The following is a 19567-nucleotide window of genomic DNA, read 5'->3' on the forward strand; positions in this document are numbered from 1 at the left end:
TTTCAGTTGGTGAGAGATCTGGAGAATGTGCTGGCCAGGGCAGCATTCGAACATTTTCTGTATCCAGAAAGGTCCGTACAGGACCTGCAACATGCGGTCGTGCATTATCCTGCTGAAATGTAGGGTTTTGCAGGGATCGAATGAAGGGTGGAGCCACAGGTCGTAACACATCTGAAATGTAACATCCTCTGTTCAAAGTGCTGTCAATGCGAACAAGAGGTGACCGAGACGTGTAACCAATGGCACCCCATACCATCACGCCGGGTGATACGCCAGTATGGCGATGACGAATACACGCTTCCAATGTGCGTTCACCGCGATGTCGCCAAACACGGATGCGCCAGTATGGCGATGACGAATACACGCTTCCAATGTGCGTTCACCGCGATGTCGCCAAACACGGATGCGACCATCATGATGCTGTAAACAGAACCTGGATTCATCCGAAAAAATGACGTTTTGCCATTCGTGCACCCAGGTTGGTCGTTGAGTACATAATCGCAGGCGCTCCTGTCTGTGATGCAGCGTCAAGGGTAACCGCAGCCATCGCCTCCGAGCTGATAGTCCATGCTGCTCCAAACGTCGTCGAACTGTTCGTGCAGATGGTTGTTGTCTTGCAAACGGCCCCATCTGTTGACTCAGGGATCGAGACGTGGCTGCACGATCCGTTACAGCCATGCGGATAAGATGCCTGTCATCTCGACTGCTAGAGATACGAGGCCGTTGGCATCCAGCACCGCGTTCCGTATTACCCTCCTGAACCCACCGACTCCATATTCTGCTAACAGTCATTGGATCTCGACCAACACGAGCAGCAATGTCGCGATACGATAAACCGCAATCGCGAAAGGCTACAATCCGACCTTTATCAATGTCGTAAAGGTGATGGTAGCCAATTCTTCTCCTTACACGAGGCATCACAACAACGTTTCACCAGGCAACGCCGGTCAACTGCTGTTTGTGTATAAGAAATCGGTTGGAAACTTTCCTCGTGTCAGCACGTTGTAGGTGTCGCCACCGGCGCCAATCTTGTGTGAATGCTCTGAAAAGCTAATCATTTGCATATCACAACATCTCCTTCCTGTCGGTTACATTTCGCGTCTGTAGCACGTCATCTTCGTGGTGTAGCAATTTTAACGGCCAGTAGTGTAGTTAGGAACCGTTAATATATCTTGAGGTAGTGTAACTAACAACCCGCAAATTACCCTGACTGTATTCATCTAGTATTTGAGAATGAAAGCACTTGGGGACTTCCAACAAACTTACCACATAATACATTATTTCAATCACATACGACCATGCGAGATGGCAGGCATCTTATCCGCAAGGCTGTAACGGATTGTGCAGCCACGTCTCGATCCCGGAGTCAACAGACGGGGACGTTTCCAAGACAATAACCATCTGCACGAACAGTTCGACGACGTTTGCAGCAGCATGGACTATCAGCTCGGAGACCGTGGCTGCGGTTATCCTTGACGCTGTATCACAGACAGGAGCGCCTGCGATGATGTACTCAACGACGAACCTGGGTGCACGAATGACAAAACGTCAATTCTACGGATGAATCCAGGTTCTGTTTACAGCATCATGATGGTCGCATCCGTGTTTGGCGACATCGCGGTGAACGCACATTGGAAGCGTGTATTCGTCATCGCCATACTGGCGTATCACCTGGCGTGATGGTATGGGGTGCCATTGGTTACACGTCTCGGTCACCTTTTGTTCGCATTGACAGCACTTTGAACAGAGGACGTTACATTTCAGATGTATTACGACCCGTGGCTCCACCCTTCATTCGATCCCTGCGAAACCCTACATTTCAGCAGGATAATGCACGACCGCATGTTGCAGGTCCTGTACGGGCCTTTCTGGATACAGAAAATGTTCGACTGCTGCCTGGCCAGCACATTCTCCAGATCTCTCACCAACTGAAAACGTCTTGTCAATGGTGGCCGAGCAACTGGCTCGTCACTATACGCCAGCCACTACTCTTGATGAACTGTGGTATCGTGTTTTAAGCTGCATAGGCAGCTGTACCTGTGCACGCCATCCAAGCTCTGTTTGACTCAAAGCTCAGGCGTATCAAGGCCGTTATTACGGCCAGAGGTGGTTGTTCTGGGTACTGATTTCTCAGGATCTATGCACCCAAATTGCGTGAAAATGTAATCACATGTCAGTTGTGGTATAATATATTTGTGCAATGATTACCCGTTTATCATCTGCATTTCTTCTTGGTGTAGCAATTTTAATGGTCAGTAGTGTATAACATTTGCGTTTCTGAGGAAGTCCTTTAAAGTAAGATTATTTTTCTCAATGAGTAGATTATGACGGTCTTTTAATTTTTTTTTAATTTCGCCCAGTAATTATATGAAATACTGAAAATCATGAACCTGGGAACCCATTTAGAAATATAGACAATGTAATTGTAGTTGAACAAATCATGATTTATATATTTGTGTTGGCATTAGAGACGGGGCTGTGTTCTCAGAGCCTTACATTTATGCTGCCAGTGGTATGGAAAGTGTGTTTGTGTGCATGTGTGACAGCGACCGAATTCCGGCTGCTGCTGGACGGCAACGCAGAGGGCGCGGCCAGTCCTGCGGTGGGTGGCTGTGGCCCGGAGCTCAGCCGCCATCCCAAGAAGAACATCCGCAGGCGCACCATCGTGCTCAGGGCTCCGACGCCGGAACTCAAGGCTGTCTGGCAGAACCTCATACAACGACAGATGTACGTCACACACATTTCAGAATTCTTTTATGCCGCACTCTCTGCACGCTTTAACAACTGGCAGCTTCCGCCTTACATACAGGATGAACCAAACTAAACTGACAAATCTTCAGAGTATTTTGGTTACAGGGATCCGTGGTCTCTGGCGGCTCGTTATGAAGTTGTTGCATTTCGTTTGGTTTCTTGCTCCAGTTCAAATGGTTCATATGGCTCTGAGTACTATGGGACTTAACATGTGAGGTCATCAGTCCCCTAGAACTTATAACTACTTAAAACTAACTAACCTAACGACATCACACACATCCATGCCCGAAGCAGGATTCGAACCTGCGACCGTAGCAGTCGCACGGTTCCGGACTGAAGCGCCTAGAACCGCTCGGCCACCACGGCCGGCTTGCTCCAGTTAGTTTTATATCCGTATCATAGGGAAAATAATGTACAACAGTGCAAATGTCGACGTTATGCCCTGTCTGTCTTCCTTACATTCGCTTGCGGTACCTACTGTTGACAACAGTAGTATCGATATGAAACTCCCTGGGAGATTCACACTGTGTGCCAAACTGAGACTCGAACTTGAAAACTTTGCCTTTCGTGTGGACAAGTGTTCCACCAACTGAGCTACTTAATCACGACTCAAAACCTATCCTCACAGCTTTACTTCCACCAGTATCTCTTCTCTTACCTTCCAAACTTCACAGAAATTTTCCTGTGAAACTTGCAGGACTAACACTCCTGGAAGAAAGGATATTGTAGAGAAGTGGCTTAGCCATAGCCTGGGGGATGTTACCAGAATGAAACTTTCTCTCTGCAGTGGAGAGTGCGCTGAGATGAATCTTCTTGGCAAATCAAAATTGTGTGTTAGACCGACACTCGAACTCGGGAACTTTGCCTTTCGCAGGCAAGTGCTCTACCAAATGAGCTACCCACGCACGCGTCAGCACTTCTCCTCACAGCTGTACTTGCGCCATTACGTCTTCTCCTACCTTCCAGACGTCACAGGATTTTTCCTGTGAAACTTGCAGGATTAGCACTCCTGGAAGAAAAGGTACTGCAGACACATGGCTTAGCCACAGGGGATTGTTTGCAGGATTGTTTCAAGATTGTTTCCAGAATGCCCTTTCTCCCAGGAGCGCTAGTCTTGCAAGTTTCGCCGGATAACTTCTGTGAAGTTGGGAAGGTAGGAGAAGAGTTGTTAAAAACTAAAAACTCCTCCCGCACAGGCAATGAAGGCCCAAAGGTACCGACCGTCCGCCGCGTCATCCTCAGCCCACAGGCGTCACTGGATGTGTATATGGAGGGGCATTTGGTCAGCACACCGCTCTCCCGGCCGTATGTCAGTTTCCGAGACCGGAGCCGCTACTTCTCAATCAAGTAGCTCCACTGTTTGCCTCACAAGGGCTGGGTGCAGCCCGATTGCCAACAGCGCTCGGCAGACCGGATGGTCACCCATCCAAGTGCTAGCCCAGCCCGAAAGCGCCTAACTTCGGTGATCTGACGGGAACCGGTGTTACCACTGCGGCAAGGCCGTTGGCAGAAGAGCTACTGGTGGAAGTAAACCTGTGAGCACTGGTAATCTCGGTCTGGCACACAGTTTTAATCTGCCAGGAAGATTCATATCAGCGCACACTCCGCTGCATAGTGAAAATTCAATCTGGAACAGTAGTGCCCTCTTTAATATGTTGCCCTCAAGTTTGTATTCAGTATTGCTCGGTTCTACCTAGCTTTTTGCTTTCTGGCAGTGTCAGTTGTGCGTTAACAGTGATACAGAGCAGTACTGTGGACTGGTTTAGTGATCAAGAGTTGGCCGATACGCACCCCGTGTATGGATTCACTGAATGCAAAAGAAAAGCGGCACTATGACGTAAAGTTGAGCTGCGACTCCGACCGCATCGGATATACTCATCTACGAGAAATCAAATGCCGTGTTTTGTGCAAAGTGTTCTTCGTGTGGGTTGGTTAAATGGCTCTAAGTACTATGGGACTTAATGGCTCAAATGGCTCTGAGTACTATGGGACTTAACATCTGAGGTCATCAGTCCCCTAGAACTTAGAACTACTTAAACCTAACTAACCTAAGGACATCACACACATCCATGCCAGAGGCAAGATTCGAACCTGCGACCGTAGCAGTCCCGCGGTTCCGGACTGCAGCGCCTAGAACGGCACGGCCACCGCGTCCGGCGGGACTTAATGTCTGAGGTCATCAGTCCCCTAGACGTAGAAATACTTAAACCTAACTAACCTATGGACATCACACACATCCATGCCCGAGGCAGGATTCGAACCTGCGACCGTAGCAGCAGCACGATCCCGGATTGAAACGCCTAGAACCGCTCGGTCACAGCAGCCGGCCTCTTCGTATGGGGCAGCCGCAACTGTATACACAGATGAGGCAAAACATTACGACGACATGCTTAATAGCTTGTTTGTCCGTCTTTAGAAAGAAATACATCACTGATTCTGCGTATCAGGGATCCTATAGTTTGTTGGTAGGTTTGTGGAGGTTCAAAAAATGGTTCAAATGGCTCTGAGCACTGTGGGACTTAACATCTGAGATCATCAGTCCCTTTGTGGAGGTATGTGGCATTAGATGTTTACGCACAGGTCACGTAATTCGCGTAAAGAACGGGTCGCTGATTTGTGTACGCGGTAATACCACCCGATATCGACCCTGACGACTTTCATACGATTTACATCAGCCGAGTTTGGTCACCGATACTTCAACGTGGATTCACTATAATGCTCCTCAAACCACTGTAGCACGGTTCTGGCTCCGAGATAGTTATACTGCTGAAAGATGACATCGCCGTCGGGGAAGACATAAAGCATGAAGGGATATCTGAAACCTTTTATGAAATATAAGGAATGTTGTGTATATTTCACTCTGGCTTTATCACTGGCGCGGCGCGATCGCAAATGAATGTGCTAGATCAGTTTAACATTCTCAAGAATGGTGACAGATAGGTATCTCTACCGAAGACTAAAGAAAAATCCAATATGGTAGCTAAATTTCATACGCAACAACACGTTATATAATATGTACCAAACGCAAAATAATAGCGACCCCCCTGTTTTTCATTGCACACTTTTCCGAATTTCACGCAGTGTCTTATTTTCGCGTAAATATCACAGTATCTACGACCGTTAACAAAATGATGGGCACGTCATCATGAACCTGACATATAAAGCTATCAGTAAAGCATAAATGAAATTTTATCCTAATAGTTTCTGTAAAATCGTTTGAGAAAGATCGCAGGGTCCGCGCTTCGATTCTGTCATCGCTGACCGGCCGAAAGATGGAAAACACTTATAGCCCTCCCCTTCCGAACAAACGAATGAACTCGCCCAGTGCTTTGAACGAAAACTGGTCACTTAGCATCGGCCGCCGTATCCTGCGTGAGATATAACTGCTTCCATAAAGACCAGAAGTGGACCAACGCTTTATTGACTTGCTCCAACCATTTAGCGCCCAGTGGTAGTTTCACTGTCCTTCTACCTCTTTCCGATGATGCTCACGACAGTAGCACGTGAACATTCGACCAGCGTCGCCGTTTTTGAGATACTCATTCACAGGCTCTGCATAATAATAATCTGCCTTATGTCAGAGTTGCTTATCTCTTCTTCCGTAACAGTAAAACTTATTGGCTGTGTCATCACAGTGATCGTCTGCTGGTTGGTTGGCTGATTTGGGGGAGGCAACCAAACAGCGACGTCATTGGTCCCATCGGATTAGGGAAGGATGGGGAAGGAAATTGGCCATGCCCTTTCAAAGAAACCTCCCGGCATTTGGATGAAGCGATTTAGGGAAATCACGGGAAACCTGAATCAGGATGGCCAGACGCGGGTTTCAACCGTCGTCCTCCCGAATGCGAGTCCAGTGTGCTAACCACTGCGGCACCTCGCTTAATGATCGTCTGCGTCTAACACGATTTGCGTAATTTGCGTAACTCTACTTTCAGAGTGTCGAATTGTTCTTTTGTACTGAAGTCAACCTGTTTTGTTTCTGATTCTAAATGTTGTATTTGTTCCAAATCCTTTTGTGTCTTCCTTCGCAATTTCGTAACCGCAGCGCTAGGAACTATCTTGTTCAGCTTTTCAATAATTAAAGCCAGGTGTTTGCGATATCTGTCTGTGATTTCCTTCAATTTTTCGTCAACCTCAGTATCTCTTTGAGAAAACTATTCTTGTAACAGTGTCTGCGTAGCTGCAATTTCTACGATCCTTGTAGTGACATTGTTTAACTGCTTTAATTCCTCCACTTAAATTCGCTTTGAGTAGATCGATTTTTTTTTTTTTTTTTTTTTTTTTGGTTTCACGAACCAAGAAATTTGCTAGTATTTTTTTGTTTTCTTGTAATAACTGCTGAAGCAGAGGTCCAAGGTCATTATTCTGTAAAGAATTCGTATTATTCGTTGGGTGATGAAGTGACTGTTCGTCTGTGTTTTCAGTAACGTCTGTAGTTTCTGAAAAAAAAATATTCAGCGTCCGTGTAGCGTTACTGTCCGACTGAGCGGAATCCACACCATTTAATCTAGCATGTTGGGGCTCATCACTGAAAGAAATATTGATATTGGCAAGAATGTTGCTATCTGTGTTCTGTGGAGTGTCTGTATCAAGCGTAGGCTGACTATTCATGAAGGAAACAGCAAAAAAAAAAAAAAAAAAAAAAAAGGTTCAAATGGCTCTGAGCACTATGGGACTTAACATCTTAGGTCATCAGTCCCCTACAACTTAGAACTACTTAAACCTAACTAACCTAAGGACATCACACACATCCATGCCCGAGGCAGGATTCGAACCTGCGACCGTAGCAGTCCCGCGGCACCGGACTGCGGGAAACAGCAGCAGCATGCATTGTTACGTTAGAATTACACTCTGTCTTATTGACAGCTGAATCATCTGAAATCAATGTACTTTATCTATCAAATTTTGCATATTGTTTTTGTGTGTGATGTTAGTGCTTCGCGACTTGCTATTCCCTGTAGTATGCGGCAAGTTAGCGGCAATAACAAAAAATCACAACAAATAAAGAAAGTACAAAATCTATCCCATTAAGCTGTAAAGAAATACAAATGGTTAGAAAATGGCGCAGCGGAAAAGCAAAATTATAAGCAAATGGTAGGCGGGGATAGTGCACTTAATCTGATACGCAAAAATTCACAGAAAATTCGCCGACGCCCTATCCTTGCAGGAAAGCCGCCAAGTAAAAGTTATCTTAATTAATAAAAAATATAAAGAATATTACATGATTTGCACCTGTTTGCTTTACTTCTGGATTGTCTCTTTCTGAATGTATGGTGTCTTTAGAAAGTAAGCTGTTGCATCCCAAAAAAATTCCATTCATAAAGAAAAAAAAATATGTACATAGGCTAACCTCACGTTTACAGTATTAAGAACTAAATCTATCTGTGAAAATGAAAAATAAATACGACTGCGAGAATGTAAATAAATGAACCTACACTGTCTGTTACAAAAAACAATGACACTGAATTTTAATGAGAATAATTAAACTCAGTGCTGTTTATTGAGCATGTGAAATCCAAAAACCGCTCTCGTAGAAGAAAAACAATAGGCGCTTCTTATTTTTTGAGCTGATCTCAGTTTCTACAAAATACAGAGAACCGCGGTAGCGCAATGCGATCTCTTAAATATATGCAGTACAAATTTGGTTCTCACATAATTTATCTCACTTAATTAGGTATGTTCATCAGGTAATAGGTGCTAGAAAATGACGAAGGATGATCTGAGTTAATCTCAAGACAAAAATTCTTCTCAAGAAACTGTATTTCAAAAAATTATTCCAAAAAAAATTTCTTGACGCTGTTCCAGTTAAAAAATTTCACGATTGAAAGTTTAGTAAACAATAAGAAAATATTTCATTGCAAATTACAATTACACAACTTTTTTAGTTTTGCAACACCTCGGTTCTTAGAGTTCCGGAAACTGTACAGAAAATTGGAATAGAGATCAACATAAACATCATTTCCTCCCTTTTTATTGCTCATGAAAACCACACATTGCATGTTGTACCACCATACAGCGAGACCTTCGGAGGTGGTGATCCAGATTGCTGTACGCACCGGTACTTCTAATACACAGTAGCACGTCCTCTTGCATTGATGCATGCCTGTATGCATCCTGGAATACTGTCCACAAGTTCATCAAGGTACTGTTGGTTCAGATTGTCCCACTCCTCAACGGCGTTTCGGCGTAGATACGTCAGAGTGGTTGGTGGGTCACGTCGTCCATAAACAGCCCTTTTCAATCTATCCCATGCATGTTCGATAGGGTTCATGTCTGGAGAACATGCTGGCCACTCTAGTCGAGCAATGTCGTTATCCTGAAGGCAGTCATTCACAAGATGTGCACGATGGGGGAACGAATTGTCGTCCATGAAGACGAATGTCTCGGCAATATTCTGCCGATATGGTTGCACTATCGGTCGGAGGATGGCATTCACGTAGCGTACAGCCGTTACGGCGCCTTCAATGACCACCAGCGGCGTATGTCGGCCCCACATAATGCCACCCCAAAACAGCAGGGAACCTCCGTCTTGCTGCACTCGTTGCGCATTGTGTCTAAGGCGTTCAGCTTGACCGGGTTGCCGCCAAACACGTCTCCGTGTTTCTGGCTGAAGGCATATGCTACACTCATCGGTGAAGAGAACGTGATGCCAATCCTGAGCGGTCCATTCGGCATGTTGTTGGGCCCATCTGTACCGTGCTGCATGGTGTCGTGGTTGCAAAGATGGACCTCGCCATGGACGTCTGGAGAAAAGTCTCGCACCACAGTTCCTGTCTCTCTGCATCTCCTCCATGTCCGAATAACATCGCTTTGTTTCACCCCGAGATGTCTGGACACTTCCCTTGTTGAGAGCCCTTCCTGCACAAAGTAACAATGCGGACACGATCGAACCGCGGTATTGACCGTCTATGCATGGTTGAACTACAGACAACACGAGCCGTGTACCTCCTTCTTGGTGGAATGGCTAGAACCGATCGGCTGTCGGACCCGCTCCGTCTAATAGGCGCTGCTCGCACATGGTTGTTTACATCTTTGGGCGGGTTCAGTGACATCTCTGAACAGTCAATGGGACTGTGTCTGTGATACAATATCCCCAGTCAACGTCTACCTTCAGGAGTTCTGGGAGCCGGGACGCTGCAAAACTTTTTTTCATGTGTGTACTCAAAATCAACATTGGAGACATATGAAAATGCAAGTCAACATGAAAATTTATTCTAACACTGGAGTCCTCATATTAATGATTAAATTCTTTTTGTCTTTTCAAATCTATTAGCACTGACTGTGACAAAACTTGATAAAAAAGCAAGAAATTCCTGATTTGAATGTCTGCGTTGAACCAAGAATGCCTAAATAAATGCTGCCGCAATAAAGTAAAATATCTTCAGTCGTTACCTTAAATCTCAATCTTCTCAAAACAGTATCTATCTTAGTAAATCCATAACATTCAGCACATAATGCTAATGTTCCTTTTTTAATAATAATATTTTCCAACAGATCAATAAAATAATTTCCAAGAGCACCATGTTCTGCGTCCTTCCTGTACACGCTTACCGCCATGACACCCAGTACAGCTCTCTATCCCCTCTCCTAGCGATCAACACTTAACAACCGCGCATCTTCACAGAACAAAGATGATCTGACTAGTTTCCGGGCAGCGTCTCTGACAAGACTGTGCGCACATTACTAAATGATACAAATATTACATGCGCGTTCTAAGACATCCGAAAACAAGAAAATTATCTACCAAATTATATACACACAACTTTCGTGTTGTTACCGCGTTTCGTATGTTTTCATTGGAAGACTTCTTATAAGTAAAACTATAGGAAGACGGAACACGTTACTTCTTGGCTGGACTTCATCAACTCTTACTTCTACACTCCTGGAAATGGAAAAAAGAACACATTGACACCGGTGTGTCAGACCCACCATACTTGCTCCGGACACTGCGAGAGGGCTGTACAAGCAATGATCACACGCACGGCACAGCGGGCACACCAGGAACCGCGGTGTTGGCCGTCGAATGGCGCTAGCTGCGCAGCATTTGTGCACCGCCGCCGTCAGTGTCAGCCAGTTTGCCGTGGCATACGGAGCTCCATCGCAGTCTTTAACACTGGTAGCATGCCGCGACAGCGTGGACGTGAACCGTGTGTGCAGTTGACGGACTTTGAGCGAGGGCGTATAGTGGGCATGCGGGAGGCCGGGTGGACGTACCGCCGAATTGCTCAACACGTGGGGCGTGAGGTCTCCACAGTACATCGATGTTGTCGCCAGTGGTCGGCGGAAGGTGCACGTGCCCGTCGACCTGGGACCGGACCGCAGCGACGCACGGATGCACGCCAAGACCGTAGGATCCTACGCAGTGCCGTAGGGGGCCGCACCGCCGCTTCCCAGCAAATTAGGGACACTGTTGCTCCTGGGGTATCGGCGAGGACCATTCGCAACCGTCTCCATGAAGCTGGGCTACGGTCCCGCACACCGTTAGGCCGTCTTCCGCTCACGCCCCAACATCGTGCAGCCCGCCTCCAGTGGTGTCGCGACAGGCGTGAATGGAGGGACGAATGGAGACGTGTCGTCTTCAGCGATGAGAGTCGCTTCTGCCTTGGTGCCAATGATGGTCGTATGCGTGTTTGGCGCCGTGCAGGTGAGCGCCACAATCAGGACTGCATACGACTGAGGCACACAGGGCCAACACCCGGCATCATGGTGTGGGGAGCGATCTCCTACACTGGCCGTACACCACTGGTGATCGTCGAGGGGACACTGAATAGTGCACGGTACATCCAAACCGTCATCGAACCCATCGTTCTACCATTCCTAGACCGGCAAGGGAACGTGCTGTTCCAACAGGACAATGCACGTCCGCATGTATCCCGTGCCACCCAACGTGCTCTAGAAGGTGTAAGTCAACTACCCTGGCCAGCAAGATCTCCGGATCTGTCCCCGATTGAGCATGTTTGGGACTGGATGAAGCGTCGTCTCACGCGGTCTGCACGTCCAGCACGAACTCTGGTCCAACTGAGGCGCCAGGTGGAAATGGCATGGCAAGCCGTTCCACAGGACTACATCCAGCATCTCTAGGATCGTCTCCATGGGAGAATAGCAGCCTGCATTGCTGCGAAAGGTGGATATACACTGTACTAGTGCCGACATTGTGCATGCTCTGTTGCCTGTGTCTATGTGCCTGTGGTTCTGTCAATGTGATCATGTGATGTATCTGACCCCAGGAATGTGTCAATAAAGTTTCCCCTTCCTGGGACAATGAATTCACGGTGTTCTTATTTCAATTTCCAGGAGTGTATATGTACACAGAAATAAAGGTTCCACCACTTTAGCAAACGACTAACTGATAAATGTAGTACATTGCAGAACACTGTTCGGCAGTTTACACCGCCCTAGATGCATCTGGCATGGAGTACACTGTAAAAAACTATCCCGTTTATTAGTATAAAAAATAGCTAACATCACCATGGGGTAGTAAATAGTGGCTTAATACCATCTTCTGTAGTAAGGAGGATGTATGTATAATTGGGTATTTTATAAGATTTGTAAGAAAAGCCACGTGCATGTGTTTTTTGTACACTTAATGTTATTCTACACTACAAAAACGCCTACTCAGGAAAGACGTTTTCAGGTGTATAGATGTTAAAGTATGAGCCTTAGTATCATTTTAATGCGAGATGTCACTCCTGAGCGAACATTGCGTCCCACCCAGGTAACTGCACAGAACACCCGAAGTAGAAAAGGTAATGCCAACCAACTGTTAATATCGGTCGTGCATGTTGAGGGTATCTCCGACTCTATCCTGAACTTAACATGGGCAGATCCACCTCTGAGCCCTACCCCAGATCCTGGATGGATCCAACCACTTTATGGTCTGAGATAGTGTTCGGGAGTGGATCTACCCACATTCCAGGGTGAGGTTCAGAGGTGGATCCGCCCATGTTAAGTTTAGATTAGCGTAGGGGGCATGCCCTTCCAACGTTAACAGTTGCTTGGAATTATACTTTTTTTCTTACCTTGGTTGTTCTACACTGAAGCGCCAAAGAAATTGGTATAGGCATGCGTATTCAAATACAGAGATATGTAAACAGACAGAATACGGCGCTACTGTCGGCAACGCCTATATAAGACAAGTGTCTGGCGCAGTTGTTAGAACTGTTACTGTTCCACAATGGCAGGTTATCAAGATTTAAATGAGTGTGAACGTGGTGTTATAGTCGGTGCACGAGGGATGGGACACAGCATCTCCGAGGTAGCGATGAAGTGGAATTTTCCCGAGCGACCATTTCACGAGTGTACCGTGAATATCGGGAATCCGATAAAACATCAAGTCTCCTACATCGCTGCGGCCGGAAAATATCCTGTAAGAACGGGACCATCGACGACTGAAGAGAATCGTTCAGCGTGACAGAAGTGCATCCCTTCTGCAAATTGTAGCAGATTTCAATGCTGGGCCATCAACAAGTGTCAGCGTGCGAACCATTCAACGAAACATGATTAAGAGGGCTTTCGGAGCTGAAGGCCCATTCGTGTACCCTTGATGACTGCACGACACTAAGCTTCACGCCTCGCCTGGGCCCGTCAACACCGACATTGGACTGTTGATTACTGGAAACATGTAGGCTGGTCGGGTGAGTCTCGTTTCAAATTGTGTAGAGCGGATGGATGTGTACGGCTATGGAGACAACCTCATGAATCCATGGACCTAGCATGTTGTCAGCAGGGGAATGATTAAGCTGGTAGAGGCTCTGTAATGGTGTGAGGCGAGTGCAGTTGGAATAATATGGGACCCCTGATGCGTCTAGATACGAATCTGAGAGGTGACACGTACGAAAGCGTACTGTCTGCTCACCTGCATCCATTTGTGTCCATTGTGTATTCCAGCAGGACAATGCGACACCACACACGTCCAGAATTGCTACAGAGTGGCTCCAGGAACACACTTCTGAGTTTAAACACTTCCGTTAGCCCCCACACTCCCCAGACATTAACATTATTGAGCATATCTGAGATGCCTTGCAAAGTGCTGTTCGAAAAGATCTCCACCCCATCTCACTCTTACGGATTTATGGACAGCGCTGCAGGATTCATGGTATCAATTCCCTTCAGCGCTACTTCAGACATTAGTCGAGTCCATGCCACGTCGTGTTCCGGCACTTCTGCGTGCTCGCGGGGGCCCTGCGTGTAATATTAGGTAGGTGTACCAGTTTCTTTGGCTCTTCAGTGTCAGTAGCTGACGGTCTGGGACATAATGTTTTCTTGCGAGTGGCATCTCTTGTCACAGGCGAGGCATATCTGCCCACCCGGCAGATGACGCTGCCTTGCCAGCGTGAGACGCTGGAAATCCAGGGAAGCAGTTCCGAGTTTCATTGGAAAACTATGTAATTATCAACTTTTAGTAATAATGGTTAGTCTCGTAATGAAAAATCGCATTGCTGTTTTTATAACATCATCTGCTTTATTGATTCAAATGTGTATACGAGGTTTGGAACTTTAATAGAGGCAACTATTTATTTACAGCTCGTACAAGATATACACTCCTGGAAATGGAAAAAAGAACACATTGACACCGGTGTGTCAAACCCACCATACTTGCTCCGGACACTGCGAGAGGGCTGTACAAGCAATGATCACACGCACGGCACAGCGGACACACCAGGAACCGCGGTGTTGGCCGTCGAATGGCGCTAGCTGCGCAGCATTTGTGCACCGCCGCCGTCAGTGTCAGCCAGTTTGCCGTGGCATACGGAGCTCCATCGCAGTCTTTAACACTGGTAGCATGCCGCGACAGCGTGGACGTGAACCGTATGTGCAGTTGACGGACTTTGAGCGAGGGCGTATAGTGGGCATGTGGGAGGCCGGGTGGACGTACCGCCGAATTGCTCAACACGTGGGGCGTGAGGTCTCCACAGTACATCGATGTTGTCGCCAGTGGTCGGCGGAAGGTGCACGTGCCCGTCGACCTCGGACCGGACCGCAGCGACGCACGGATGCACGCCAAGACCGTAGGATCCTACGCAGTGCCGTAGGGGACCGCACCGCCACTTCCCAGCAAATTAGGGACACTGTTGCTCCTGGGGTATCGGCGAGGACCATTCGCAACCGTCTCCATGAAGCTGGGCTACGGTCCCGCACACCGTTAGGCCGTCTTCCGCTCACGCCCCAACATCGTGCAGCCCGCCTCCAGTGGTGTCGCGACAGGCGTGAATGGAGGGACGAATGAAGACGTGTCGTCTTCAGCGATGAGAGTCGCTTCTGCCTTGGTGCCAATGATGGTCGTATGCGTGTTTGGCGCCGTGCAGGTGAGCGCCACAATCAGGACTGCATACGACCGAGGCACACAGGGCCAACACCCGGCATCATGGTGTGGGGAGCGATCTCCTACACTGGCCGTACACCACTGGTGATCGTCGAGGGGACACTGAATAGTGCACGGTACATCCAAACAGTCATCGAACCCATCGTTCTACCATTCCTAGACCGGCAAGGGAACTTGCTGTTCCAACAGGACAATGCACGTCCGCATGTATCCCGTGCCACCCAACGTGCTCTAGAAGGTGTAAGTCAACTACCCTGGCCGGCAAGATCTCCGGATCTGCCCCCCATTGAGCATGTTTGGGACTGGATGAAGCGTCGTCTCACGCGGTCTGCACGTCCAGCACGAACGCTGGTCCAACTGAGGCGCCAGGTGGAAATGGCATGGCAAGCCGTTCCACAGGACTACATCCAGCATCTCTACGATTGTCTCCATGGGAGAATAGCAGCCTGCATTGTTGCGAAAGGTGGATATACACTGTACTAGCGCCGACATTGTGCATGCTCTGTTGCCTGTGTCTATGTGCCAGTGGTTCTGTCAGTGTGATCATGTGATGTATCTGACCCCAGGAATGTGTCAATAAAGTTTCCCCTTCCTGGGACAATGAATTCAAGGTGTTCTTATTTCAATTTCCAGGAGTGTATATGTGTTTCAAAGTTTTAATGAGCTTCAAAGTAGTCACCAGTTCTCCTTCACCTCACTCATCTCTTTTCCGACCGGCTTAATTCCCGTCGCTCCGCAATCTTCCTCTCCCTGGACCTCGAACGTGCTTATGACCGCGTATGGCATTCCGGTCTCCTCTTCAAGCTCCAAACCTTCGCCCTTCCTATTAACTACGTCCGTCTGATCGGCTCCTTTCTCTCCCGCCGTCCTTCCTATGTCACCATCCATAAAACAGATTCCTACACCTTTTTCCCCTCTACCGGTGTGCCCCAAGGCTCCGTCCTCTCCCCCCTTCTGTACCTTCTGTACACGGCGGACATGCCGCCGCCGTCGCCCCCGTCCACCTTCTCCAGTTTGCCGATGACACCGCCTTCCTTGCCCTTGTCCCCATCCTGCAGCGCTCCCAACACCTTCTCCAATCCCATCTTGACCGGTTTACCACTTGGTGCAACCAGTGGTTGCTCAAGGTCAATCCCTCCAAAACCCAGGCGATCATTGTAGGCAAAACCACCCCTTCCTTCCACCTCCTTGATTTCTATCTCACCATCTATGGCCGTCCTATCGCTCTCACTCCCACCCTTAAGTACCTTGGTGTCACCCTTGACCGTCGCCTCTCCTGGACTCCCCATCTCCGGACAATCCAAGCCGAGGCACGCTCCCAACTCCATCTCCTCGAGCTCCTTTCCGGCCGTACGTAGGGCCTGGACCCCTCCACCATACTCTGCACCTATAAGTCCCTCATCCGCCCTATCCTTTGTTATGCCCATCCGGCCTGGATCTCCATCCCCCCTACCTTTTATAAATCCCTCCAAATCCTTGAACGCCACGCCCTCCGCCTCGCCTATCGCATCCGTCTCCCCTCCCCCATGCGGCTCCTGTACGATCTCATCCCCATCCCCCACCTCCTCCTTTTCCTTGAAAGGATACGGATCCTGTATACCTCCCGCAAACTCGATCCTCCTCACCTGCTTGTCTCACCCATTCTCTCCCACCCCCGCCCGCTGCCACGTCTGTATTCCCACATCCCATCCGGTCTCCATCTCTCCACCCTCCTTACCCTCTCCCAAGGTGGCTTCCGCCAGCTCCCCCTCCCTGATGATGTCCTCCTCCCCTCCATCTACCCCTCCTATCAACTTTGATCCTCCCCACCCCCCACTTCCTGTGTCCTTTCCTTTAGGCACCCTCCCTCCCTCCCTTCTCTTTCCTTTACCCCCATCCCCCTTCCTCCGCCCCTCTTCCCCCGGGCTTCCCCTCCCCCTTCCTTTCTCCCCTGCCCATGGCATCTCTGCTCTACCCTCTCCCTCTCCCAATCCCCCTCCTCCTCCTCCTCTCTTGGTAGGTCCCCGGACTCGCACACGCTCAGTGAACATTCGCGCGCCGGAGATCATCGCCATCAGTGTCTCGTGTGTGTGCCTTCGTTTGTGTTTAGTGTTCTTCCGCCGTCACGCCACCACTGTTCACGTGTGCCGTCGCCGTCATCCATGCTATGTGCGCCGTGTCAACTAGTGTTAGTGATATTTCTTGTCCAGCGTGAACGGCGCCATGTTTTTTGTTTTTAGTGTCTCCAGTTTTTGTATTCTCTGTGCCACCTATATGTAATACTTATTGTACCACTCAAGGCTGAAGAGTGGCGTAATATGCTGCTGCCAGCCCGCCTGTGTATAAGGTGATCAAAATCACAATTAAAAAAAATAGTCACCAGTATTGTGTATAACCCGTTGCCAGCGATGTGGAAGTAGTAGGATACTCTTAGCAGTGCCAGTTGTGTTGACAATTCTAGTGGCGCGATCTATTGCCCGACGAATTTGTGCAGTTCTGAAGCAAATGCTCTGAAGTGTTTCCTTCAGTTTAGAAATCGACTTGAGCTCACGAGGGCTTAAGTCAGGGGAGTGCAGTAGGTGGTATAGCACTTAGAAGCCCCATCAACCAAACAAATCAGTAACAGCAAGCACTGCACGTGCTTGAGCATTGTCCTGTAAGATGATGGTCATGACCTGCAGAAAGTGTCATGACGTCTGTCTCTAAGCTGGTAGTAGGTTGTGTTCCAAAAATGAATAGCATAGAGACAGAAGTGATGACAATTTCGGCAGGACCTGTCCATCATTTTGCAGGACAATGTTCAAGCACGTACAGCGCACGCTGTTACTGATTTGTTTGACTGATGGGGCTTCTAAGTGCTATACCACCTACTGCACTCCCCTGACTTAAGCCCTCGTGAGCTCAAGTCGATTTCTAAACTGAAGGAAACACTTCAGAGCATTTGCTTCAGAACTGCACAAATTCGTCGGGCAATAGATCGCGCCACTAGAACTGTCAACACAACTGGCACTGCTAAGAGTATCCTACTACTTCCACATCGCTGGCAACGGGTTATACACAATGCTAGTGACAACTTTGAAGGTCAGTAAAACTTTAAAACACATATCTACACTCCTGGAAATGGAAAAAAGAACACATTGACACCGGTGTGTCAGACCCACCGTACTTGCTCCGGACACTGCGAGAGGGCCGTACAAGCAATGATCACACGCACGGCACAGCGGACACACCAGGAACCGCGGTGTTGGCCGTCGAATGGCGCTAGCTGCGCAGCATTTGTGCACCGCCGCCGTCAGTGTCAGCCAGTTTGCCGTGGCATACGGAGCTCCATCGCAGTCTTTAACACTGGTAGCATGCCGCGACAGCGTGGACGTGAACAGTATGTGCAGTTGACGGACTTTGAGCGAGGGCGTATAGTGGGCATGCGGGAGACCGGGTGGACGTACCGCCGAATTGCTCAACACGTGGGGCGTGAGGTCTCCACAGTACATCGATGTTGTCGCCAGTGGTCGGCGGAAGGTGCACGTGCCCGTCGACCTGGGACCGGACCGCAGCGACGCACGGATGCACGCCAAGACCGTAGGATCCTACGCAGTGCCGTAGGGGACCGCACCGCCACTTCCCAGCAAATTAGGGACACTGTTGCTCCTGGGGTATCGGCGAGGACCATTCGCAACCGTCTCCATGAAGCTGGGCTACGGTCCCGCACACCGTTAGGCCGTCTTCCGCTCACGCCCCAACATCGTGCAGCCCGCCTCCAGTGGTGTCGCGACAGGCGTGAATGGAGGGACGAATGGAGACGTGTCGTCTTCAGCGATGAGAGTCGCTTCTGCCTTGGTGCCAATGATGGTCGTATGCGTGTTTGGCGCCGTGCAGGTGAGCGCCACAATCAGGACTGCATACGACTGAGGCACACAGGGCCAACACCCGGCATCATGGTGTGGGGAGCGATCTCCTACACTGGCCGTACACCACTGGTGATCGTCGAGGGGACACTGAATAGTGCACGGTACATCCAAACCGTCATCGAACCCATCGTTCTACCATTCCTAGACCGGCAAGGGAACGTGCTGTTCCAACAGGACAATGCACGTCCGCATGTATCCCGTGCCACCCAACGTGCTCTAGAAGGTGTAAGTCAACTACCCTGGCCAGCAAGATCTCCGGATCTGTCCCCGATTGAGCATGTTTGGGACTGGATGAAGCGTCGTCTCACGCGGTCTGCACGTCCAGCACGAACGCTGGTCCAACTGAGGCGCCAGGTGGAAATGGCATGGCAAGCCGTTCCACAGCACTACATCCAGCATCTCTACGATCGTCTCCATGGGAGAATAGCAGCCTGCATTGCTGCGAAAGGTGGATATACACTGTACTAGTGCCGACATTGTGCATGCTCTGTTGCCTGTGTCTATGTGCCTGTGGTTCTGTCAGTGTGATCATGTGATGTATCTGACCCCAGGAATGTGTCAATAAAGTTTCCCCTTCCTGGGACAATGAATTCACGGTGTTCTTATT

General features: G+C 48.8%; 1 protein-coding gene and 1 pseudogene across 1 annotated transcript in view; one reads left to right on the top strand and one right to left on the bottom strand.

Moving 5' to 3' along the window:
* LOC124555588 overlaps nt 1-19567 on the top strand; it is a 1059882-nt gene that overhangs the window by 700589 nt on the left and 339726 nt on the right. Inside the window, exon 14 of the mRNA XM_047129551.1 lies at nt 2547-2727. Coding sequence (XP_046985507.1) covers nt 2547-2727 — 181 coding nt within the window. The remainder of the gene's footprint in view (nt 1-2546; nt 2728-19567) is intronic.
* LOC124557338 lies at nt 4142-4259 on the bottom strand (annotated as a pseudogene).

The sequence above is a fragment of the Schistocerca americana genome, chromosome X, assembly GCF_021461395.2.
Source record: "Schistocerca americana isolate TAMUIC-IGC-003095 chromosome X, iqSchAmer2.1, whole genome shotgun sequence".
NCBI lineage: Eukaryota > Metazoa > Arthropoda > Insecta > Orthoptera > Acrididae > Schistocerca > Schistocerca americana.